General features: G+C 34.6%; 1 protein-coding gene across 16 annotated transcripts in view; it reads right to left on the reverse strand.

The window, feature by feature from the left end:
* The window catches only part of LOC128221911 (talin-1-like), a 134981-nt gene that overhangs the window by 24013 nt on the left and 83790 nt on the right, over window positions 1–27178 (reverse strand). For 11 of the 16 annotated variants that reach the window (XM_052930562.1, XM_052930568.1, XM_052930570.1 and 8 more), the window contains 18 exons: window positions 24205–24366; window positions 23538–23678; window positions 22801–22982; window positions 22393–22525; window positions 21864–21965; window positions 20997–21167; window positions 20340–20486; window positions 19602–19703; window positions 19159–19278; window positions 18614–18760; window positions 17993–18159; window positions 17287–17470; window positions 16817–16942; window positions 10683–10799; window positions 9192–9212; window positions 5560–5745; window positions 5217–5321; window positions 3971–4076 (listed from right to left, as the gene is read on the reverse strand). In XM_052930562.1, coding sequence (XP_052786522.1) covers window positions 3971–4076; window positions 5217–5321; window positions 5560–5745; window positions 9192–9212; window positions 10683–10799; window positions 16817–16942; window positions 17287–17470; window positions 17993–18159; window positions 18614–18760; window positions 19159–19278; window positions 19602–19703; window positions 20340–20486; window positions 20997–21167; window positions 21864–21965; window positions 22393–22525; window positions 22801–22982; window positions 23538–23678; window positions 24205–24366 — 2419 coding nt within the window. Of the gene's footprint in view, window positions 1–3970; window positions 4077–5216; window positions 5322–5559; window positions 5746–9191; window positions 9213–10682; window positions 10800–12820; window positions 14755–16816; window positions 16943–17286; window positions 17471–17992; window positions 18160–18613; window positions 18761–19158; window positions 19279–19601; window positions 19704–20339; window positions 20487–20996; window positions 21168–21863; window positions 21966–22392; window positions 22526–22800; window positions 22983–23537; window positions 23679–24204; window positions 24367–26860; window positions 26873–27178 lie in introns of those variants that run through there. The other 5 variants (XM_052930569.1, XM_052930572.1, XM_052930578.1 and 2 more) reach the window with 3 other exon arrangements.

Here is a 27178-nt window from a genome sequence, read left to right on the forward strand (position 1 = left end):
AGACGGGACCAGCCAAAATGGGTTGAAACTATTTATAGCTGTGAGGACAAGCGAAAACATAAAGAAAATATTCATAATGCATTTAGAGGCAAACATGGGCAGAAAATACTCTCAGAACAGAATGAAACATATCTTATAACAATTATAGTGTCAGAAATCTAGAAAAGAGAAGAGGGGTGGTGATGATGAACATGTTGACAAAGATAAATAAAAGATGCAGAAATTAAGACATACATGTAACAGTAACAGTTTCAGATATTGTTTAACTGACTAAAGATAATGGGGTAAAATAATTCCAAATAATGGGAAATGAGACTTACATATGATGGGAAAAGAGTTACAGATAATGCAGAAAATGTGAAATGAAAATATCAAGAAAAATCAGAAGTCTTAAATGTTATAAAAATATGTCTTACAAATACTGGGAAATGAGACTTAGAGATACTGAGAAATAAGACTTCCAGTTTAGGTGAAATGAGACTAATAAATGACAGGAAGTAAGACTTACAGATAACACAAATGGAGACTTAAGAGATAATCGGAAGTAAGACTCACAGACAATGGGAAAAGAGACTTACTGATAATGCGACTCACGGAGAACAGGGAAATAAAACAGATATTGGGAAATGAGACTTACAAATTGACGGAAATAAGATGAATGGAAGAAACAAAATGAGACTTAAAGATAATGGGATATAAGACATACAGAATGATAAAAGAAAATGAGATTATGAAAAGTAGAAAGTGAGACTTACTAACATTAGAAAAACAACTAAAAGACAACAGTGATATAAGACTTAGATTACACGGAAATAAGAAGAATAGATGAAAGGGAAATAAGACTTTCAGATGACAGGGAAATAAGAATTACAGATGACAGGCAAATAAGACTTACAGAAGGATGAAAGAAAAGTGAGTGAGAAAAAGAGGTAATAGATACATTCTGATAATGGGGAAATCAAGAGAGGTAGTTAATGGAAAAAGAATTCCCCAGATAATGGAAAATATAACTAACATTAATGTTAACAGAAAATAACACTTATAGATGACCGAACATCAGACTTACAAATAATGGGAAATAAGATCGATAGAAAACAAGACATAAATGTAGGTAAGGGAATGTCATAAATGGTTCGATAAAGAAACTTGGAAAACAAGTTCAAATACCGATAAAAATAAAACAAAAGCAAACATGAACATAAAGGTAACAGCAGAGAAACAAAGTAAACATTACATTACGAAGTAAGTCGAAGCAAACAGGTCATAGATTACTACAGCTGTTTTTGTTCATCGTCTATGATTTAAATTCTCTTATGTGTAAAACATAATATCACAAAAAAAGACCCTTTGTATTGATAATGGTGATTTCATTGGGCCAATTGTTCAGATCATTATTAATGTTAACAATGTTGTTAACATCACCGTTGTTAACTCTCTGGAATTTTAAAGGGCACATTTACGATCTGCAGTATTCTACCACTATGTAAGACAGCTGATTTATATAGTTATGATATGTGACAACATCAAAAAAAGTACACTATCAAATGTAAACAAACAACCAAGTAAAATTCTGAACAATTGGCCCAATATTGTAATAACAAAATACTCATCATCCCAGTCTACATAACAAACATTACTGGCAATGCTGAATGAGTCCTAACAGAAAAATCTTTGAAAAGATTGAGGAATTCATACGAATTGTTTGATAAAATATAGAAGTAAAGAAGTTTAACGGGTAAGTTAAATGAGAAGAATTAACTTTATTGTTTTGTGTGGATACAAATTAAGTGGTGGAAAAACTAAGAAGTAGAAATTAGTCCTAAAACTATGAAGTGGAAATTGTTCTTCAAACTAATAAGAAATGGAAATAGGCCCTAAAACAAACAAATGGATATTGGTCCTAAAACTAAGAAATGGAAATTGGCCCTAAAACAAACAAATGGATATTGGTCCTAAAACTAAGAAATGGAAATTGGCCCTAAAACAAACAAATGGATATTGGTCCTAAAACTAAGAAATGGAAATTGGTCCTAAAACTAAGAAATGGAAGTTGGTCCTACAATGAAGAAAAGGAAATTGGTCCTAAAACTATGAAATGGAAATTGGTCCTAAAATGAAGAAGTGGAAATCAGTCCTACAACTTTAAAGTGGAAATTGGTCCTAAAACTAAGAAGTGGAAATTGCTAAAACTAAGAAGTGGAAATTGTTTTCAAGCTAAGAAATGGACATTGTTCATAAAACTAAGAAATGGACATTGTTCATAAACTAAGAAATGGACATTGTTCATAAACTAAGAAGTGGACATTGTTCATAAAACTAAGAAGTGGACATTGTTCATAAACTAAGAAATGGACATTGTTCATAAAACTAAGAAATGGACATTGTTCATAAAACTAAGAAATGGACATTGTTCATAAAACTAAGAAGTGGACATTGTTCATAAAACTAAGAAGTGGACATTGTTCATAAACTAAGAAATGGACATTGTTCATAAACTAAGAAATGGACATTGTTCATAAAACTAAGAAATGGACATTGTTCATAAACTAAGAAATGGACATTGTTCATAAAACTAAGAAGTGGACACTGTTCATAAAACTAAGAAGTGGACATTGTTCATAAACTAAGAAATGGACATTGTTCATAAACTAAGAAGTGGACATTGTTCATAAACTAAGAAATGGACATTGTTCATAAACTAAGAAGTGGACATTGTTCATAAAACTAAGAAATGGACATTGTTCATAAACTAAGAAGTGGACATTGTTCATAAACTAAGAAATGGACATTGTTCATAAACTAAGAAATGGACATTGTTCATAAACTAAGAAATGGACATTGTTCATAAAACTAAGAAATGGACATTGTTCATAAACTAAGAAATGGACATTGTTCATAAAACTAAGAAGTGGACATTGTTCATAAAACTAAGAAATGGACATTGTTCATAAACTAAGAAATGGACATTGTTCATAAACTAAGAAATGGACATTGTTCATAAAACTAAGAAGTGGACATTGTTCATAAAACTAAGAAATGGACATTGTTCATAAAACTAAGAAATGGACATTGTTCATAAACTAAGAAATGGACATTGTTCATAAAACTAAGAAATGGACATTGTTCATAAACTAAGAAATGGACATTGTTCATAAACTAAGAAATGGACATTGTTCATAAAACTAAGAAATGGACATTGTTCATAAACTAAGAAATGGACATTGTTCATAAAACTAAGAAATGGACATTGTTCATAAACTAAGAAATGGACATTGTTCATAAAACTAAGAAGTGGACATTGTTTTTCAAACTAAGAAGTGGACATTGTTTTTCAAACTAAGATGTGGACATTGTTTTTCAAACTAAGAAGTGGACATTGTGTTTCAAACTAAGATGTGGACATTGTTTTTCAAACTAAGATGTGGAAATTATTTTTCAAACCAAGATGTGGAAATTGTTTTTCAAATAAGAAGTGGAAATTGTTCTTAAAAGTAAGAGGTGAAAATTGTTCATAAAACTAAAAAGAGCTAGAGCTGAATTTTTGGGCAAAAAGTCAAGGAATTAAGAACAAAAAATGTTGGTATATTTTCAAGATCTTAATAAGGGAAAATTTATAGATATTAGAAAGCATATCACGTTGTTAAAACAAAACCATAACACAGAAATTCTGTTTTATGATTGTGTAATAATGCTGCATTATGTTACAAACAAATCTGAAATTTAAAAACTTTTCTTATATTGTCTACAATAACTACACTTGAACCCTTTCCACAAAAGATAAACAAACCTACATTGAAATGTTCTTAACCCGAAAACCACCAAAACCAACAGAGAAAACAGACAAAGATGTGACTAAGAAAACTTTCATAAAAAACTAGACCTAACCATTTGGAACTAAAAGGAGTGAGAGTAACCACCAACCAAGTAAACAGGGCAATACAGAAGAAATTATCAGTCCGATCCTCCATACCTTTAATTGCCTCCGCAGCATGAACAATCTCAGACACAGACGTCGCCACTGATCGTGACAGGATTGTCAACTGTTGTCGCGCTTCAACTGACGGCTTCTGTAGCACCTGTTGGTAGATTGATAATTGTTGGTTTGCCAAGTATACTTTAATTTGAATATTAGTTATCACCAATTAATTGAAGATTTTGTTGTAGACGTAATCACTGATTTAGACAACATAGTCAACAGCAAGCATCAATTTCAACATAATATGTTGGAAATAAAAATATGTCATAGACCTTACCACAACTTACTCAAATAGCATGACCAAAACTTGCACTAATAGCCATACCACTACTTGCTCTTATAGCCATACCACAACTTTCTCTACAATCCATACCACAACTAGCACTAATATCCAAACCACAACTCTAATAGCCATACCATATCTTGCACTAAAAGCCAAACCACAACTTGCTCTAATAGCCATACCACATCTTTCACTAAAAGCCAAACCACAATTTACTCTAATAGCCATACCACATCTTGCACTTAAAGTCTAACCACAACTTGCTCTAACAGCCTTACCACAACTTGCTCTAATAGCCCAACCACAACCTTCTCTAATAGCCTAACCACAACTTGCTCTAATAGCCTAACCACAACTTGCTCTAATAGCCTAACCACAACTTTCTCTTATAGCCTAACCACAACTTTCTCTTAATAGCCTTACCACAACTTGCTCTAATAGCCTAACCACAACTTTCTCTAATAGCCTTTCCACAACTTGCTCTAAACGCCTAACCACAACTTGCTCTAATAGCCTAACCACAACTTTCTCTTATAGCCTAACCACAACTTTCTCTTAATAGCCTAACCACAACTTGCTCTAATAGCCTAACCACAACTTTCTCTAATAGCCTTTCCACAACTTGCTCTAAACGCCTAACCACAACTTGCTCTAAAAGTCTTTCCACAACTTGCTCTAATAGCCTTTCCACAACTTGCTCTAATAGCCTAACCACAACTTGTTCTAATAGCCTAACCACAACTTGCTCTAATAGCCATTCCACATCTTGCTCTAATAGCCTTTCCACAACTTGCTCTAATAGCCTAACCACAACTTGCTCTAATAGCCATTCCACATCTTGCTCTAATAGCCTTTCCACATGTTGTGCTTAAAGTGATACCACAACTTACACTAATATCCTAACCACTATTACATTTTTCTAATAAATACCATATTCACTTGCTCTAATAAACTTACCACATTAACTTGCTCTAAGAGATTCTTGTACGCTCCAGCACATGTTCCTCCTGCATGTATCGTCCTCGCTCGAACATCATGGGTCTCTGCTGTGGCTGCTGCCGCCTAAAACAAGTGGATAACTTTCCTTTGATACAAACTTATATAAAAACCATCATCTATCGTGGCAGAGCATCCATTCTTAAAAACAGCTGTCAGCAAATTTAAGTAAAGCAAAGAGAAATAAGTACTTTACCTGTGTGGTAAAAGCAACAAAATAATTAATTATTTGTATGATCTTTCAGATCAGCTACTCATTTTTTTATTCAAAAAATTCTATCCAGATCTAATTCTTATCACATACCTTACATACGCCCAGAAGATCAAACACCGCTTTTCTGCCCATGTTTGCGACCACAATTACGTCTTCCTGTCTTCCACTGTTGCCCGCAGCAACCGCCTTTGCCGTTGCCTGGGAGAGTGGTTTTGTATATCGGATGAGGTCCTCGGCAGATGCTTTCTTGTCTGTAGTTGGGTTAGCTTCATAAGCCTGAAATAGTTACAAAAACAGTCATTCAAGTGTTCTCAACAGCCAAAACTAGGCAAATTAAAAATGAATCAGTGAATTATTCTTTAAAGATGTTAGTCATCATCATAATATTCTGTCTCAGAATTGAAATGCCTCCCAAAGTTATAGTCAGAATTATGATTGAATATAAGATCAGCCATCCATTTTTTCCATTAAAGTATTCATAACCATTGAATGGATTCCAAATTTAAGTTTTCTTGGTCAACATGATCCAATAAATCTTGGTTATAATTATGTACAATACAACATGAATAGAAAAGTGGATTAAAGTGTTATAATACACATTGTTTTATGATGTTCAATGAAACCTTCTTGTTTAAGTCACTACAATTCAAAATACAAAGCTGGTTACTTCAGTTGACCAAACTGTAGTTCTATTCTAAAACTAACTATCAATCAAAAAAATACTCGGCTGAAAGGAAACAAAGATCATTTATTTAGTAAGTAAAATATAAGGCCACAATTAATAATAGTTTGGTGTTTCCCTACACATGTGTCTAGGGTAGTTGCGGGTAGTTTGTTGGAAGGTTGGTGGGTTAGAATGGATGATGGGTAATAAGTTGGTGGGCTGATAGGTTCGTTGGTTCATTGGTGGAAGGTTGGTGGGTTATAATGGATGGTGGGGTGTTAGGATGATGGGCTGGTTGTTTTTTAATTTGGTGGGTTGAAAGGTTTGTTGGTTGGTTGATACGTTGGTTATAGCTTTTTAGGTTAGTAGGTTGTTAGGTTGGTTTGGTTGGTAGGTGGGTTGAAAGGTTGGTTGGTTTGTAGGTTGTTAGGTTGGTAATTTAATAGGTGGTTAGGTTGTAAGGTTGATAGGTTGTTGTTGTTGTTTTTCTTCTAAACACAAAAAAATGAGAAAAATAATATGATAACCAGAGGCGTTAAAAAAGCTAGTGGGTATTTCTATGAGTGGGTCAGGAAATACCACACAAACCTAGTGGGGATTTTTCTGAGTGGGTAGGGAAATGCCACACAAACAACTATTTATTCATTGTGGCCTTCACAGGTTATGAATGTAAAAATAAGACCTTTGAATAAGCAAGGGAGTTTAGTACAATGGAAAAAAGAAGATGTAAGCTTGATTAGTTAAAAGACATACCGTATTTTCTCGACTATAAGGCGATTCGCTTATAAGACGGCCCCCTAACTTTGCCCATGAAATCTGGTGCTTTTTGTTTCGACTCGCTTATAAGACGGGGTCAATTTTTAAGCAAATCTAAAATGCTAAAATTCTTCCTAATGTGTAAAAATGTTCAAGCTCAACGGACAATTATCGACTTTCACGGTAACTGTTTTTGTTTTACTCAAAGAAAATGGCGGTCAACTGTGAGCGCTCTATTTGGAGGTAGGTTAAAAATTAGTACACAAGTTTGCAGGACAGGTCGTTACTTATCGGAATTGTAATAATTAACCAATAACAACATATGTTTGTTTTAGTTTGTTTTTTTATTGAAGACACCAATGAAGTTCTTCGGCAAAAGAAATGGCTTCAATAACATAACTGCGAAAAGCCGAGGCATGAATAGGTGTTTGTTTAGCAATGCTTTAGGCAATATTGTCCCTTGATTGGCGACGAACATAAAGGATTCATATTCGCATTGTCATTTGTTTGCTTAATCAAATTGACAGTTAGGTACCTACATCATATTAAGATTCCAATTTATTGATTTGATATATCTGTCAAACTAATTATACTGACACGCGCCATGAGAAAAAATGCAGATATAACGGTACACTGTGTGACGTCAGAGCACGCGCGGTGAAGAGATTTCGTGTTGTTGTTTACTTAATTGCCCCGTACTTGTATCAGCAGACGATATACTGGATAGACGAATACCCTATGTAAAATTTTACTGATTTTGACTTGAATCTTTTTTTAATATTTAATCGACTCGCTTATAAGACGGGTCCCCTAATTTGGGGGTAAAAATCGGGACCCAATTTCCCCGTCTTATAGTCGAGAAAATACGGTAGTCAGGGGTCAAATATATAAATAAAAAAAAATCATTTCAGGATAAGAATATTTTATGTGTGGGGAGCAAAAATACCTAACTTATACTGTAGACTCGTATCTTTAATCGTTAAAAACACTCTTAAAAAGGCACATTGCTATTTTTAAAACCTGGGTAACACCCTACCAATGACACAAATTCTGCAGGCATGTTCTGCAGGCAAGAGTCTCCCCTTGAAAACTTAATTTTGAATTTCTATTTTGCCTCCATAGAAATCTAGATATTGCCAATTAAATTCTCTGAGATGTAATTAAAACCCAGGGGTATCTTATGATGAAATAATTATAAGAAAAGCAGGAATAAAAGCAAAAAACGGAGCAATAAATGCAAAACTTATTGCTGGCTACATTTATTATGGACTAAAAGCATTATAAGCAAGCCGGGATTTCCCTAGAGCAGAAACCGGAGTCCATGATGCATTTTCGAACATTCTGTGCATCCCTGGGACCCCCAATATAAAATATAAATCTCTGTTAACCATAATAAGGGATGTGATTGACCAGGAAGCTGAAGGGCTATAACCATTTCGGCTGTGGTTTTGTCGGGCGCTTTTAGCCTCTAATTGGTGTCAAAGGGGGGTGAAGCACCCTGCATCAAAAGCAAAACTGGTTTTAAAGTAGCCTTTTTGAAGCTCTCCTGACATCAAGTTTGAAACAATCTTGAGCTTTTGAAGCAAACTTAGCGTAAACACTCACAACAAATACAGTAACAACCAAAAGCAACCAGCTAACTTTTTGTATCATTTTTAGGGGGGTCCCTGGAGCCATTCAATCTGTGGTAGTCCACAGACAATTCACATCCCTAATAATACCCAGGGACCCAAAACAGTTACCAAACACCCCCAGTTTGTCAACCATGTGGGACCCAAAACAGTTTCCAAACACCCCCAGATTGTCAACCATGTGGGACCCAAAACGGTTACCAAACACCCCCAGATTGTCAACCATGTGGGACCCAAAACGGTTACCAAACACCCCCAGATTGTCAACCATGTGGGACCCAAAACGGTTACCAAACACCCCCAGATTGTCAACCACATGGGTCACAGATCACCATAAGATGAATGCTTTGAGGGAAAACCCGGAACAAAGAAAAAGAGCAGTTAATAAGAAAAAAAAAATACTTCAAAATGAGAAATATAAATGTACATACAAAACCTTTATTATCTAAGCCATTTTTCAAACTAGACAGGATCAACATTGCAATGCCAAAAGAAATATATGATAAAACAATGCTTTACTTAAAATTGATCATATAGCCAGCCACTTTGGTGATAAGCCATAACTTATTACAGTTCCGACCCTTTTTCGTAGTAATTTTGAAAACCCTGCCTAGTTATATAAACACTTGGAACGGGACACAGCCAGACTGGATGTAAAAGACAAAACAAACCTGAGCAGTGGACACGTAAGTCTGCAAATGTAACATTCACTTACATTCACAAGTACAGCACAGGGGCGCTATTCATAAAACATCTTAAGTCATTTCTTAACCAAAGTCATTTTCCAAAAAAAATTGTAGTCAAATTAAAAGAACAGAATAAGTGTTTTTAACATAAAAGTATGTATTTTTGATAAAACCATTGGAAATAAAGTATTTAAGATAATATTAAGTTATAATTTGATACGAATACCATAAGAGAGATACTTAAGTTTGAAAATTTAGTTAGGAGATGACTTAAGATGTTTTATGAATACTGGCCCAGAACAGGTAGACATCATTCCAGATTGAGGGGGAGAATGGCAAAACGTCCTAAGTGCTTCTACGCCCATTGTCACTTACAACATTCTTGCGTTCACCCCACAAAACAGCTAGACATGCAGAATGAAATCATCCTTAGTTTTAAGTACCAATTGAATTAGACCATACCAAACTGATTCTGTGTTTAGTGTCAGGTTCCTATTTCAAACCCTACCTACCAGCTGGCAGGAGAATACAAACGTTCCACAGAATAAAACGAATCTTATTCTCTTTACAACAAATGTTTATACATTAAATGCTTAAAAATCAAAGAAAAAATGCCATATACATTTGCAGGTCCATCCAGCTAAAAATTAAACTAGACTCATTAATATTTTAATAGTTAAACTTCAGGAGATCATAAGTCTCTGATAGCATATGTCTCTGATAGCATAAGTCTCTGATAGCATATGTCTCTGATAGCAAATGTCTTTGATAGCATATGTTTCTGATATCATTTGTCTCTGATAGCATATGTCTCTGATAGCATATGCCTCTGATATCATTTGTCTCATATAGCATGTCTCTGATAGCATATGTCTCTGATAGCATATGTCTCTGATTAAGATGATTTTTTTTCAGAAGCTGGAAACCTAGCTGCCCAATGATGCTGAACGTTGTATCAATTTGGCATGGCCTTACCCCATTTAAAACTTTCTATTCCATCTCTACCCTCATTGCAACTCTCTTTCTACTACCCTGTTATTGAATTATAGACAATGCACATCTTTGCTCTTTTTCCCCCCAATTTCCCAGTAACACTGTCTGCATGGAAAAACTGACACTATTTCATTCAAACGAAGGCCTTAAATGTCACAGAACATTCATAAAACCATGCAGAGAGTTCATTAAAAAGCAATGATATCATAATTCCAGTAAACACTGTCTGCCTTTACTAATAATTCAGGCAAAATTCTACAAATGCAATAATTTGCCAATCACAGAAAATTCACAAAGGAAACTCATATATAAATATATATATAGATTTATGCGAATTAGAGAAAGCAAGATTTTTATGAAATTTGTAACAACCCTCAACCAATTCAGGGTTTTCAATGTAATACAGATTTACAATAAAAACCCTTTCGAACATTTAACAAGGAAGAAAACAGAATTAAAGTTGTTATGGCAAGAGTTATGTACCTTGATTTCTTGCCCTATGGCTTCAATGGTTGATTCAAGTGCACGAGTTCCTCGTGTTGCTTCGTCTTCCACTGATTTCACAGTCTTCAACAGGGATGTCACGTTTGTCACCATTACCTGGGGTGAAATAATATATGATATTTACTGGGGTGAAGTCAAATATGATATGAATTGGGAATGAAATAAAATGTTATTGCCTGGGGTAATATGATAATATCTGGGGAGATGTAAAAAATGCTATTACTTCAGGTGAAGCAAAGTATGACATATAACCTGGAAAGAAAGAAACATGATAACACTTATGCTGTAATAAAATATAGTATTATTATGTGCCTATTTCAAACTAAATATATCGAGTCAATAGATATTACCAAATCTGGGGTGTACTTACTTATGGTAACATACTACAACATGACAATCGTTTCGGTTATGGGCATTGCTATACATGTGCATATTATATCTGGCAACATGTGTACCAAGTTTAATTCAAAAATCCGGACCGGATTTAGAGTTATGTTCAAGGTTACATTTTTACACAAAAACACCGCTGCCAAAGATAATGACGCTGCCGTCCAAAATGATGACACCGAAGCTATGACAAAACTTGACTTTCTATCTTCCAAAAACAGAGCAGTTAATAAATAAGCCTGATTTTCTTATTTAAACGAAAATCATGCGCAGCAAGAAAAGCACCATATCGGGGATGTAACATTCTGTTAAACTGTAAAACATAACAGTGAGTAAAAAGGTGTGACATTCCAAGTATTAACTGCTTTTAATCAAAACTATCACAGTATATGATAAATAGCCCCTTATAGCGATGTATCTATCACCCACATATGCAGTGTTCGCAATAAGAACTGGCTGCCAGCCAAAATGAAAGGTTCAAACGGCAATGGGGCCATTTAAAATTTTGAAAAATAAGTGAATTTTTGAAAAATAAGTGAATTTTAAGTACAATAAGTAGTAGCTGGTCGATTCCATTACTATTTAAGATGGTTCGATCGAAACCTATTGAGAACCCTACATTTTTTTTTCAGGACAACTAACAAATTCATGTTTCATAACTTAACAAACAGATAAATCCATCAATTGTTTTAACAAAACAGCGCTGTCTGATTTCAATATGATGTAGTAATAATGCAATTTGGCCTTTCTTATGACTTCAGAATTAATAATTTGTTTTTCTTAAATTTGTTTTTATCTTTGGGAAAATTAATTCCTAAAATTCTTGAAATGGGAAATTAATTGGCAGGAATAATATATAACAATTCGGAATTCTACACGATTAAAACAAAATGCAATGGGAATTGGTCAGAACATTTGACACATGGAATGCTGGAAAAAGTCTGGACAGCAGCACTCAATTATTTCATGGAAGGCACTCAACACTTTATACAAAAAAGGTTTGTACAAACAATCTTCCAACACTGAAAGCATACATCTTTTTAGCGTAACTACATGTTGTTAATTGCAACACGTAAAAATAATAAAAACACAACAAAAATGGCTGTAACACATTTTGTTTTAGTTACATGTACATTTTAACCACACCATCCAAAAAATAAACTTTTTGTTTTAAAAATAATTGTGAAATCATATAAGTATTTGAGTCAACAAAAGGAAAAACGAAAACGCATTGATATCATATTTCCTAAATGACAAAAATAAAAATTGACCAAAAACTGATCTGTCATTCACTTTTGTTTGCAAACACAGATAATGTAGAGATTATTTTTTCCATAAAGTATGTGATAAAACATAATACTCAATGATTTCACAGTATGAAAAATGCATGAAACAAGGATTCAAACTGGGATCAAATCTATGGATACAAAACTAGATCAAGCAAGAGATAAAATTGAACATTAGTGCAACTGACGATATTGTAATGTTTATATTTACCTTGGATAAGTTTTACGTCTCCAAATAAATTACTAGGATCACAATTGATAAATTGACATTTCCATACCAATCTCTTGGAATGGGTAATTGTGGGTAAGAAGAGGCATGTTGTTTTTATCACTTCCTAACACTTCAATTTTGTAATGAAAAAAAAATATTCTCGGGTAAAATGATTTTTTGTAAGTGACCGTCGAAAAACGCCAAACAAACTATTTATTACATGGGGCCAAGTGTTTAGTCTTTTATTCCAATTTCTGTCAAAATATTCTTAACACGGTGCATTATGACATACTGTGTAATCATTCATATTATGTTTCATGTTTAAACATTTTGTCAATGGTAAAACATTGAGAATGAATGGCATTTCTAAATAACTACATAAATTCATGAATACCTAGCTCCTTCCCCTATATCAATTTTTTTCTAACAACCGTCAATCCACAGAGCCTCTTTGTTTTAATACACACAAAAATACAAACTTTTTTCTAATTGTTTTATTTAAAAGCTTTGAATGCCACAACAGTAATAAATAAAATAGTATATAATCAACACAACAACATTAAGATGATATGTCACATATATATAACACTTATGAAGCCAAAATAAATATATAATTATATACCTATCTAAGGGCATTAACACTGAAAGCCGCCATGAGCTACTTTGAATTTATTTTTTGAATAATTTATTGGCCATTTTTTTTTTAAATCTCACCAATATTTGAGATGTAAGACTTCTTGAAATGACAATTCAATCTTATTGACATTACCATCTTATGATGTTACCAAGGAGTAGACAGAAATCATTCGATTTGTATCATTTGGCAGTTTTGATAATCTAATGTCAGCAGAAAGGAAGAGCTGTCAAAGGAAGATGACAAATGCCCCCAAATTCGCCTTGTTGGCTTTAAAGCTAACTGACCTTTTAGTGTGACCTTGACCTTTGATGTGCGATAGCCAGTTGATCATTAAGTGTGACCTTGACCTTTAATGTGCAATAGCCAGTTGACCTTTGAGTTGGACCTTGATCTTTGATGGGCAACACATCTTCCTATGCTTCTGCCGTTAATCGAAATTTAAATAATATGGAGTAGTTACAGTGAGCCTCGATTCTAATAGACAGACTGACAGATGGATGGACAGTGTGACTCAACTGATGCATCCCTTTTACCATTATCACATCAGTTATAGCTCAAGTTTTGTACCAGTGATGTTCAATAAAATATTTACTTTAGTCCCAAATCAACACAATCATTGAGAATCTCTATAGCTCAAACTAAACTTAATCTAGCTTCAATTTTTTGGCAAAAGAAAATGATATGTGCACACAAGACAACATCAATAACTTGGACAGCGATTCTAAGTAATGTCAGGTCAAACTAAACTGAGTTTAACATCTATATTTCATAAGAATTATTCCCAGTTCAACTTACAGGGCAGGGTATGATATGAATTAAGAAAACGTCTATTACAACATTAACACACAAATGAAACGGGGGTCCATGAAAATATTAAGAATATTTCACCTTATGATGATGGAGTACGATAACAAATGAACTAATGAAGAGCAAAAATAAAATTCTATACATGAAATGGTCCTATCTAAATAACAAGAGCGCTGCTGAGGGATTGCACAAGGCTCGTCTGTTTTTATTTTACAGTAAACAAGGGGCATAACTCAACAAATTTTAAAACCAGCATTATGTGCCTTGCTAAAAATGTGCATTATGACTCTGGCAGCAGTTTTTGAGTAATGGAAAAGTTGAAGTTCTTGCATAACGAAACTGACATCGACAACACTTAAGGCTATGACGATACCTTGACTTTTTCTTTGAACTATAGATGAGCTAAAAATAAAGTTCACAAATGAACAAGTTTATAGAGCCATGATTATTATCAGGAAGCTGCTACTACGATATATTGTGAAAAAGTCACATCCAAAATTTCCAATAAATTTTATGCACAACCGAATTTATATTTATGATTCTTTTCACTTTATCAAGGCTCTAAAAATCAGTATATCTCCTAGTTTCTTCTCTATTTGAGCACAGTTTTGTTTGATTCATAAATGTTCTGTTTGTTTTCAATAATAATATCAGTTGCACTTATGATGTCATGCTGGTAACATGTGACCTATATTGTGTCGAAAACGGTCTCGTTTGAGACATCTGAAAGAAACACATCATAAACTATATTGCATTCTGATCTTAAAATCATATGATCTGTTTGGCAATCACCTTTAAATGAAGTGATCTGTTTGACAATCACCCCAAAATCATATGACCTGTTTGGCAATCAACTAAATAACATGATCTGTTTGACAATCACCCCAAAATCATATGACCTGTTTAGCAACCACCCCAAAATCATATGACCTGTTTGGCAATCACCCCAAAATCATATGATCTGTTTGGCAATCACCCCAAAATCATATGATCTGTTTGGCAATCACCCCAAAATCATATGATCTGTTTGGCAATCACCCCAAAATCATATGATCTGTTTGGCAATCACCCCAAAATCATAAAACCTGTTCGACAATCACCCCAAAATCAAATGATCTGTTTGGCAATCACCTTAAAATCGTATGATCTGTTTTGCAATCACCCCAAAATCATATGACCTGTTTTGCAACCACCCCAAAATCATATGACCTGTTTGGCAATCACCCCAAAATCATATGATCTGTTTGGCAATCACCCCAAAATCATATTATTTGATTGGCAATCACCCCAAAATCATATGATCTGATTTGCAATCTTCTAGAGATCATATGACTTGTCATGTTGTATGAATAAAATACATGTAAATAAAATCTGAAAAACATGTATTTTATACAGGTTTAATATCGAATATGTATGAGGTATATTGATATGTGTAACTTAAGTATGCATATTTCACATGTACATATCCAAACTTGATTCAAATATAAAATAATGATAATTCTACTGATTACATAAAACTTGTATAGACACTACCAAAAAAATTAGTGCATCTGAAAATAAAAAAATGTGCTTATTTCTTTCATAAAATGGTAAATATACTGCTACATGGTAAATAAATGATGGGTAAACAGTCAGATGCAGGGTTGTGAAAGTTTTTTTCCTCAAATGCTACCAAAATTGCAGCTACATATATATTTTATGTTTCCAACTTTCATAAACTTTGTATCGTCATTTGTTGGCTTAAAGGCAAAGACCCATGTTGTTGAGAGAGAGAGAGATGGCGACAGTCCCTTGGATAAACTAGCTGTATATGACCCATAACTAATTCAAATATTTGAGGCCCTCATACATTTATTCAGATTTTTTTTTTATTAATCCTGGTCACAGCTTATGAAACTTGTGTCTAGATTTTATCAGAGCCTCAAGAAGCTAGCCACGATTATGATCATGGTACTCGTGTACCTAACAGTGAAAACTATGTTTATACAGTCGAAACCCATTGGCTCGATATCCTAAGGACCGGCCTTAAAGACTTTGAGCCACGCAAATATCAAGCAAAGCAGGAAAGCTTGCATAGAGAAAAAAATAATTATGTCCTTTACATCAAGTTTGAGCCAACGCAGAAATCAAGCTAGGCCAAATATCAAGCCAAGTGATATTAAGCCAAGTGGAAATGCTTAAATGGTGTAAAAACACTGGTCCTTTACATCAAGTTTGAGCCAACAAGGAAAATGAGCCAGGCGATACAAGGCCAACGGGGTTTTGACTGTACACTATTTATATTGTAAATATATTGTAAATATGGTAGACTCAGGGAACTTTGCCTTTAAGGATCAAATGAGCTTAAAATTCACTACTGGATAATGATTACTAAACCTGTAAGAATGAAATGCCACACCTTATGTTAAAGTTCATTCTGGTTACGCAGTGTTATCTTGTAACAACTTAGTCACCCTTTTAAATAAAGTATACACTTAATTTTCAAAAAATCCCACTAAAGTGTCCTTAACTAAATTTGTATAAATCTAGATATATCAATTTTTAAAACTCGGACCTGACGACATATTTTCTAAACATAATCCAAGTGTGCAACCAACCATCTCCTACATGATTATGCTGTTTCTACTACCGTAAAATGCAGAAAGATAATTTTTCCTGAGAGGAAAGCAAGTAAAATTGAGAAAGTAATCATTACGCCAGCACCTCCATTTATCATAACTAAGCATTGCTTTGCTTTACCCTCAATAAGCATATATATCAATAAAACAAAGTAAATGTATAGTACCTTTGCAGATTCTTTCAGGTGCAGCATTGCTGGGTCTTGTACGCTCTTTCCTGAAGCATTCTTGGTGGCGCTAATCAAGTCTGAGAGCGCAGAAGCCACATCTTTTACAGCGTTGATCAACAGCACCTGTTTGAAAGCACAAATATTGTTGATTATCTTCTTATATGAATCATCAAACGATATTATAGACAAAATTTATTGGTTTATTTTACAAATCCACTCCTCAAGGCATATCCAATCTGTTAAACTGTTTACATTTCCATCCCCAGGACCTACCAATAATGAATTCCCTTTAAGCCAATTTTTCAAATCCACAAATCAAGACCTCAAATAAATTTCCTCCATTAAACTTGCTTTTCCTATCCATATATCAGAGCCTTACACTATTTTCCATATTCACAAATTAGGGCCTCACTCTAACAAAATCACTTGACTCAATCAATTTACATATCCATCTCCCAGGGCCCTACCTGTGCCTCCTGCTGGTCTGAGCCGAGTGATCCTGCACCAAACTTTACTACGTCTGCAAGCCTTGTGATTGTTTTCACAGCCATCTGTGCTGCGTTGGCCAGCTGTTCTTGGTTAGATGCTGCCCCAGCAACCAATGTTTTTGTATCCTCGACCAGGGCCTTAGCTGTTTTCAGGATATTCTCCCTATGAATATGTAAAGCATTTTTCATATTACATATTTATGATAACATATGTGATGTTTTCTTCAAAAGCAATTTGTCACCTTTATGCAATAACACAATAATTACTCCTATTTGTATATGCACTTATTCATTTCTTGCTCTAAGGTGACAAAATATTGTTCAGGTCGTCTTCATATCTAGTAGTTTAAAACTCGTCATATTCATGTTGTTCCTTGTCAAGCTGGCATAAGATGTAGCTTGTCTCTTGTGTCTTTCATAGATGTGCATAGTGTATTCAACCTGTGAATAGCAACCCTCAAACTACTTCCAACAGTAGCAGATTTGATTGTAATGTCAGGGATAATTCCATCGACAGTGTAAAATTATCTAAGGAGTTGATTTTGATAATAGTGGGTTTACCAACTTTAATTTTTACCTATCAGCAGAATAACTCAATCTCATTAATAGTGAGGAATTATCCAATTATTAATTTGGTAAATTAGGGATTACCAGCTTGTGGGGATTTAACAATTTTACTTTTTACCTATGATCTGCGAAACTTTCATCTCCTTCTGCGTTGAGAGTACCAGCTGTAGCAAACATGATTGTGGTGTCCAGATCGGCGATGATCCCACTGACGGTGTGTGCGGCGTTGATGCAAGCCTGCGTACCTCGTGATCCACTTTGTAGAGTTGCAAGGATGAACGATACCTGAAAACATCCCAAATCATATCTACATTTTTAACATGAACTGTGGACTATCTTATATTTCACAAAGGTTTGCCAATTGTTTAAGTTGCAAATTAAAAATCTAGCACAATATTGGTTTACCTTATGGTTTGTCTATGTATGAAATATGGTTAAGCAAATTTTTCACCAAAACCTCATGAACTTGCCGAATTGTGTTTGTTTTTTCCCGCTGGTAAGGGGCATATCCAAACAATTATTAAAGCATTAATTATAGGTCATGCTACACATGTGTGTATTGACATTGGTGAGAATGTGTACCAAGTTTCACGTAAAAAACAGAAAAATCTTTTTGTTTGTTTTCAGTTATGGCCAAGAACAAAAATGCCTATGACACCAAGAACATTTCAATATACCTCAACCGGTCTTCCTTATAAAAACACACACATACACAGATAGGCTAACAAAAGAAGCCAACCTTTTCTGTGACACTCCTTGCATGGGTAGTGATGTCCTGCCTGGCGTACGTGTCACTGGGGTTGGACTGGAGGTTACCACAGTCCTGTACCAGCATGATACAATCCTTGCCCAGGTCCTGCACTGTCACACGGATCCTGTTGGCAACCTGAAGATAACAAGGAAAAAATATAAACAAGGTAAATACACCATCACAGGGATCCTATTTACAACCAGCATAAAACAAACAAATAATTTCTTCCTAGTGAATTGTCATGCGGTTTCCATTTTAGGTGATAGTGTTTAGTTTAAACAATATGTATTTAGCAATATTTGTAAAGAAAGTTATGATATCGTTGATAATGTTGCGGAAGGCTGTGGTCTTGCATTGTGGGGGGAACCTTCAGTACCCGGGGAAATCCACTTGTCTGTTTGGTGACATCTTAGAAAACTCACATGCGACCAGGCCTGCATTCGAACCCGGGTGGCCTTGGTAAAAAAGCCAGTGTACTAACCAGACAACCAGCTGTCTGCATAGTTATTTTCATACGATATACGACCCCCTACCTCAGCATTTTGCACTGTAGTGGCTGCCCCTCGTGAGTCACTGGCCAGTAGATCGAAATCCCGAGTCAGCTGATTGGCTAAAACACCGAGGCTCTCAACATCTGCCCCTGCCTTCCCAATCTGCAACATAATCAATCAAATAATTAACATGATACATTCTAAAAGTTAACTTGAGAAAACCAAACACTTAACAAGATAAATTTTAATATTTACAAGAATTCATTTAAATAGTTGTAGAAACCACTAATCAAAGTTGTGAATTCAACGATTTATGATTTATGATTTATTCCAAAAGTTATAATATCAATATTAAGCATGAAAATTCAATTTCTTATATATATTTAAGCATGTACACAATATTCAGTTAAATATTTAATAATGATAATTGTGCTGTCAACATTCTCAAAAGAATAATGAACTCTTGTCTTTATCACTATGCTTACCATATCTTGCGCAGTTTTGGCGATGTTCTTGGCCAGCTTCACCATGTTTGTCTGATAGTCAACATAGCCCAGACCAGGTTTGATCTCAATCCTCTCATCTGTCTGTAAGGTCAAAGGGCGAATGCTTATTAAAGGTATAGATGTCAAGAGATATCTAAAACATAACCTGGCACTTGGTCAATTTTCTTGACTTTTTGCACTCAGTTTCTCAGACTTGATATTTCTTTGTCTCAATGACCCATTGGCAAACTAATAAATATCCCCTGTCAGACTAATGACATCTTTAAACATATGAATATCAGGTCTTTCAGGAGTTACCTACTCCAGTAGTGCTCTTCATGACTGTATAAACCATGGTAGTTTCTACACCTGATTTTATCAATCATGGTAGTTACTTCCCCTGCCTTGCTAACATAGTCTTCCAGCGTGCAAATACCCATTCATCCAAGAGTTACCTACCCTAGAAATACTCTTGCTGATTTTATCAATCATGGTAGTTACCTCCCTTGCCTGGCTAACATGTGAATACCAATTCATCCAAGAGTTACCTACTCTAGAAATACTCTTGCTCATTTAATCAATCATGGTAGTTACTTCCCCTGCCTGGCTAACATATAAATACCAAGTTGTTTTAGAGTTACCTACCCTAGAAATGCTCTTGCTGATTTTATTGATCATGGTATTTACTTCCACTGCCTGGCTAATATGTAAATACCAAGTTGTTTTAAGGTTACCTACCCTAGAAATGCTCTTGCTGATTTTATCAATCATGGTAGTTACTTCCCCTGCCTGGCTAACAGAGTCTTCCAGCATGTGCAGCAAGTCCTGCACCACATCCCTCATATCATCACCAGCAGTTGTAATGTTTTCTTGTGTAGTTGAAGCCTGAAATATAGCAATCTTGTATTTGACAGTAATAAACAAAGGGGAGAAAATTATGCTATATCATGCTTTGTTTTAGTTTAATTCAGAATTATAAATCTAAACATTTCCATAAAGGCTACGCAATAAAATAACTTTTTTCCTACAAAAAACACTACACAATGCCAAGCTTTATGGTCAATTATACTGTAGTATTGCTCTTACTGACCTTAACAATCATGGTAATTAAGAGCTTCTTTCTGAATTAAGCAATCATGGTGAGTTTTTTCCCTAGCCTGGCAAGCAAGTTAAAATCTAGTCAACCAAGAGTTACCTAACCTAGAATTTAACAATAATGGAAGTTTCTGCCCCAGCCTGACAAACAAGTTAAATATAGTCAACCAAGATTTATCTACCATTGTAATTAACACTATTTGAAGCTACTTCCCCGGTCTAGCTTTCAAGAGAATACCAGTCCATTCAGTCTAACAAATACTATTTGTTTTACAGATGTTCAATTTTATCTTTTCTTACCTTAGGGTTTCCCCCTCCTTCTTTTGAAGAGTATAAGAATTGTAGAGTAGACTCAATGACTGTCTTCGTAAGATCCAAAGTGCTCATCTGTTGTTTAGAGTTTGTCATGAGTGACGCCGCACCAACTGCTGCATCTGACAGAGGATCCAAAAAGTTGGCCATCTTGGTTACCTAGCAACAGGAGGTACAATAAATGTGGTTACTTAGTGACAGAAAATATAATGATTGCTGTTCTAAGGTAACGTTCATTTTTATTCAAATGTGTGGTCACCTAGCAACAGAATATTGGCAAACAGTTGTTAACAAATTATAATGAAAGGTCTGTTCATTTCAAATATTAACAGCAAAATGAAATTGATTAGATCAGAATATGATTGTCTAGCAACAGAAAAATATTTATTGCCAGGTCATAATTATAGTTGCCAGTGACAACAAATCGGCTTTATGCATTTGCTCATAATTTACGTACAGTGTTTAAAAACATAACAAAAACAAAAACTTCGAACAAATAAATGAAAATTTCTTAAGAATTAGAACTCGGCAACTTCAAAAAATAATATCCGGTACATAGCAACATATACAGGATTGGGTTGTTGTCTTGGAAACAGGGAGAGAATGACAACTGCAACCTAGTTGAAATATACATAGTTGTAATAATGCAGTACTGATTTGGTATGTTAAAAGACTAAATAGTTAAACTATTCTTAATTGAAAACACATTTCAATATGCTGCTTTATCTATTTTTCGTCATACAATGTTCATTGTATAAAATACATGGTACTACATGTATAAAAGGAAAATGAACCTAAAAAGCAATTTGTTACTATAAATAGTCTGATGTTACTATAAATAGATCCTCAACATACCATGTGACCAAGATTTTCAGGTTCAGAGGATGCAGCTTTCTTTACACTCTCAATGATCTCCAGAATCTCCCTGCTACAGCTGATCATCTGCTCCTGGTAAGACTGGAAACACAATCATTTAATCAAACACACATTTTGACCAATGGATGTGTTTAGGTAAGCTTCACTCAACCTGACATCAAAAATGATGCAATGAGAAAGTTCATAGATGATGCAATTAGACTGTTCATACATAGATGATGCAATTAGACTGTTCACAGAATCTGACATTTTCAATGACGCCATGAGAATGTTCATAGAATCTGACCTTTTCAATGACGCCATGAGAATGTTCATAGAATCTGACATTTGCAAAGGCCCCATTGAAATTTTAATACTGACACTAGCAATGGAGTAGGGTATCGACAGAATCAGGCACTATTAACATTTAAAAGGATATTCATAAAATATCAAAGGGGAATTGACAATGTTCATAGAATCTCACACGTTCAACAAAGTCATAATTATGTTGATAGAATCTGACCCTTACCCTTAGTGAGCGTTCATTCCTAGGAGCAAGGTTCTGTGATATTGCAGCCAGCGATGCCTGGTCAAGGTCATTTATCGACCGGTTGACCTTCTCTATTGCTTCGTCACATTCTTTCTGTCCTGGTGCGCTATCCCTGTAAATAAAACGAACAGAAATGTTCATAGAATCTGACTCCACTTTTCGTTAGCCTAAATGTTTATAGAATACACGAAGACCCACTCCTCATTTACTGTCTATGTTTACACAAGGTCATACATAAATCAGTGATAGGAACCTAACCCACAGTCTTATAGCCCAAACCAAACATGACAGTATCTGACACCTTGTTCAATGATATGCTAATAAGTGGGCGCACTTTGATTGACAGTTGGTTAACGTTATAACAATTAAGTTTAGACTCTAACAGACCTGATAGCTGACACCAAACGTTTGATAGAATCTGACACACTCTTGGAGTGGGTGGAGTAGAGCTGATAAGTGGGTGCGTCTTTAGGGTTGATTGACAGTTGTTTAGCAGCGTCCAACATTTTACAGGCTCCGGAGATGAGTGATTTTCCTGCAGATGTGATAGGTTCCTGGGCCTGCCGTGCCTGGAGAGAAACATATTCAGGTATGTGATACACCCGGCGTCTGAAGGGCTGAAGCCATTTTGGCAATGGGATTTGGAGGCCAAAGGGTGTGAAGCTCCTGCCGCAAGTCTATTTAAGGGGGGGGGGGGGGGGGGGGGGGGGGGGGGGGGGGGATGTCCCTGGGGACATTAGATTCTCGTAAATTAATTATATGTGAATAAATACTTATATGTGTTCAACATTATCTTTTGTCTCATAAGAAGGCAGTTCCCGTATTTTTCAAGATTTCCAATACATTTATTTCAGTAAATCAGCAATCAGTCGTTATTGATCAAAACCAGGTAAAGCGATGCACAATGTTAGAGGAAAGTTTACACTAAAAATATTAAAGGTTGTCAGTACATATATGCACGAACAAAATTAAAGTTTGATGCAATGCAGTTACTAAACAGTTTCGAACATTTTTACATAATGAAAACAAGACATGTCACAGCATTAAATGTTTGGTAAAATCCCGGCATGTTCTCAGCAGAAGGTTATAAACTTGACATAACATTCTCCTATATATTTCCATACCTTGGGACTGATTTTAGCCTGTTTTGAAGCAAACTCCGGTGATGAAGCGAATGTTGTCAATTCATCAACTGCGTCTACCAGAGGTTTGGCGGCCTCCGCACATTTTTGACGATTCTCTTCTGTAAAGTTGCTGTCTAAAGCCTAAAATAAACATTTAACATATAATTTACATGACATATCTATTGTTAAAATTTTAGACTTTAATTAGATGATTCACAGTTCCCCTAAAGCTGTCAGATGTTATACCATTGAAATATCACATTATAAATACTCGTTTAGTCATACTCAAGATCATCTTGTCATTTTAGCAAATTACAACAATGATTTTGGCAGGATTTTAATTAACCCTCTAAATGCAGAAACTGAACAGGACATTCTTCTCCCCTTGAAAAACAAAAACGTTTCATGGATGTCTTTATTTCAAATAAATAAAATTTACCTTAGTGCAATAACTCAATAACTGCATATAGAAATAAAAGCAGATATTGGGTTCTTGCACTAAGGTGACATAATATTTGTTTTATATTTATCATGTCTTTTTATCTGATTGTATTATGTTCATGTTTGTATCATAATATGTATAATAGAAACATTTTTCTAAATCTTGAAAGCACATATAACATGCCTTTTCCGAAATAAGTGATGTAAACTCATGTGGTCAACAAACCTTTATAGCCTTCACAAGGTTAGCTGTGCTGTTTGCTACATCTTTAGCGCTCTGGACAAAGTGACGTTTAGCGACGGGGTTATCTGTCTTGCTGGATGCCAGCCTGCAGGCGTTACAAAGAGCCGATGTGTGTTTGGCAACGACAGTAGCTGCAGAAAGCACCTGTAAAATGTGATATACAGTTATACAAGGGGCGTTCACCATGTAATCAGACTTAAGCGGTAATATTTGCTGTAGAACATTCTGATTATTGACTGTTTTGTCAACAACTTTAAAGATTCAGCAAGAGAAAAAGAAATGGGTCATTTATAAACCCCCAATGGGTAAGATTACTCAAGTACACAATTTTTTGTTAATATTTACTTAAGTGTAACAGATGTTCAATTAAGCTATTGTGACCCCTTTCATTAACATGAAGTGAACTGATCTTTTTTCCATATCTTTCATTAATTTGTATTTAATAAGTGTGAATTGAAATTTAGCCAATATTTAAACTTAAAACAAAATTGAACAATAAAAAATAGTATTTTCTGCCTTCTGAGATTCCAGATTGTGTAAGTTAAGACTAAGATCTTAAGTTGAAAGTGGGTCTAGGGCTAATATTCATAAAACATCTTAAGTCATTTTCTTAAGTTAAGTATCTCACTTATATGATATAATCTTTTGATAATATCTGAAATACTTTATTTTTGTTGATTTGATTCATTAAAGAACATACTTTTGAGTAAGGAAATATACTATTTTAGGAAAACGACTTAAATTAAGAAATGACATAAGATGTTTAATATATACTGCCACAGGTTGTTTGTTTCTTTAGTCAATGAAATACTACAAAATTCAATATTTGAAAACTGAGAACAGAAAAAAATAATAATAAAGTTAGGTTAAAGATGACTTGCTGGTTATATCAACAGAACAAAACATGTAAATAGGTTCTAGAAATAGTCACTTCATGTTTTCGGTTAACAATGGTATGAACTGGTTGATATCATTTTTTACCAGTCAGTATGTTTTTTCTGTGTAATAATAGATAAATGTTAATGTATATTAATACAGGTATAAATATAATAAATGCTACAGATAATTATGATATTAATCATACAATTGAGGATTATATGTATAGCTCTGCAATTCTTGCTATAGAACCATAATCTATATAAAATATTAAACTTAATTTATTGCTATCATGTATACTGATAACTTCATTTACAAAAACCTGTTCACTAACATCTTCGAGTCTGTGTCTCAGGTTTAGTCTTTGAGTCTGAGACTCTAGTCAAGTTTGAGACTCAAGTCAAGTCTTTGAGTCTCAGACACCGGTCCAGTCTTTGAGTCTGAGTCTCAAACATCGGGCCAGTCTTTGAGTCTAAGACTCCAGTCTAGTCGTTGAGTCTCAAGCACCAGTAGTCTTTGAGTCTGAGACTCCAGTCAAGTCTTTGAGTCTGAGACTCCAATTGAGTCTTTGAATCTGGGACACCAGTAGTCTTTGAGTCTGAGACTCCAGTCAAGTCTTTGAGTCTGAGACTCCAATTGAGTCTTTGATCTGGGACACCAGTAGCCTTTGAGTCTGAGACTCCAGTCAAGTCTTTGAGTCTGGGACACCAGTAGTCTTTGAGTCTAAGACTCCAGTCAAGTCTTTGAGTCTGAGACTCCAATTGAGTCTTTGAATCTGGGACACCAGTAGTCTTTGAGTCTGAGACTCCAGTCAAGTCTTTGAATCTGGGACACCAGTAGTCTTTGAGTCTGAGACTCCAGTCAAGTCTTTGAGTCTGAGACACCAGTAGTCTTTGAGTCTGAGACTCCAGTCAAGTCTTTGAGTCTGAGACTCCAGTCAAGTCTTTGAGTCTGAGACTCCAATTGAGTCTTTGAATCTCGGACACCAGTAGTCTTTGAGTCTGAGACTCCAGTAGTCTTTGAATCTCGGACACCAGTAGTCTTTGGGTCTGAGACTCCAGTCAAGTCTTTGAGTCTGGGACACCAGTAGTCTTTGAGTCTGAGACTCCAGTCAAGTCTTTGAGCCTATATAAGACTTATGATGCTACAAACAATTTTTGATGTTATTATTTTTTTTATATAAAATTTATGTTAAAAACTGAAAAACTGAGATATGTTAACAAAATTTAATATAAAAACCAAAACAAGTTAGCAACTGTAAAAGCAGTCATTAAAAACAAATGCTTTAAATGTTTACTATTTTTGCTTTTTTATAGCAATTTTACACACACAAAATATGAATTGTTGTGACTCATACTCCGACACAAGATGTTAGTGACTACTTGGTCTGCTTCTTAAAATCAAACAGAAATGTTTTTTAATTCACCAAACCATCCACTTATTAGCAAAATTTAATGTTATTTTTCCCAAACAATTATATCAGTAAGTGTAAAACGTCATTAATTCATTAGTTTACCAGCCAAATTTAATGATCTCTATTTACTAAATGAAAACCATGAAAGTATAAGAAAAACCCACCTCAATTATTTCAAACCCCTGTCCACCATATATTTTTAAACACCTGTTATTTTTCCCGTAACCTTAAGTATTAATATTAAAGTATTAATACAAGAGTCAATATTGACTCACAATAGTGAAAATAATGCAGAATAAACGATGTCTTGTGTGTATAAAAAGTACTCAAACGTGTTAACACATTTACCTTCGTATGGTCCTAAAGACATAAACAAATACACAATATTAATAAAACACAAACATAAACACATCGTCTGCACCCAAAGTACACATTTTCTAAATCTAAGCATGCAAAAAATGTGGGATAATCAACAGACAAAATATTAATTTTCTAAATAAATGGATTTTAAGTTTGAAGAATAAATTTCGGCTCAGATTCACAACCCAAACAGTTGTTAAGGTTAAAACTCATGTCTCTGGTGGAACTGATTCTCGGTTTAATCATTTAGAAAGTCTCAGAATGTAAAATGACATCCAATCTTCATTAACTGGTACATAGTGGGTC

The sequence above is a fragment of the Mya arenaria genome, chromosome 16 (assembly GCF_026914265.1).
Source record: "Mya arenaria isolate MELC-2E11 chromosome 16, ASM2691426v1".
NCBI classification, from domain to species: domain Eukaryota; kingdom Metazoa; phylum Mollusca; class Bivalvia; order Myida; family Myidae; genus Mya; species Mya arenaria.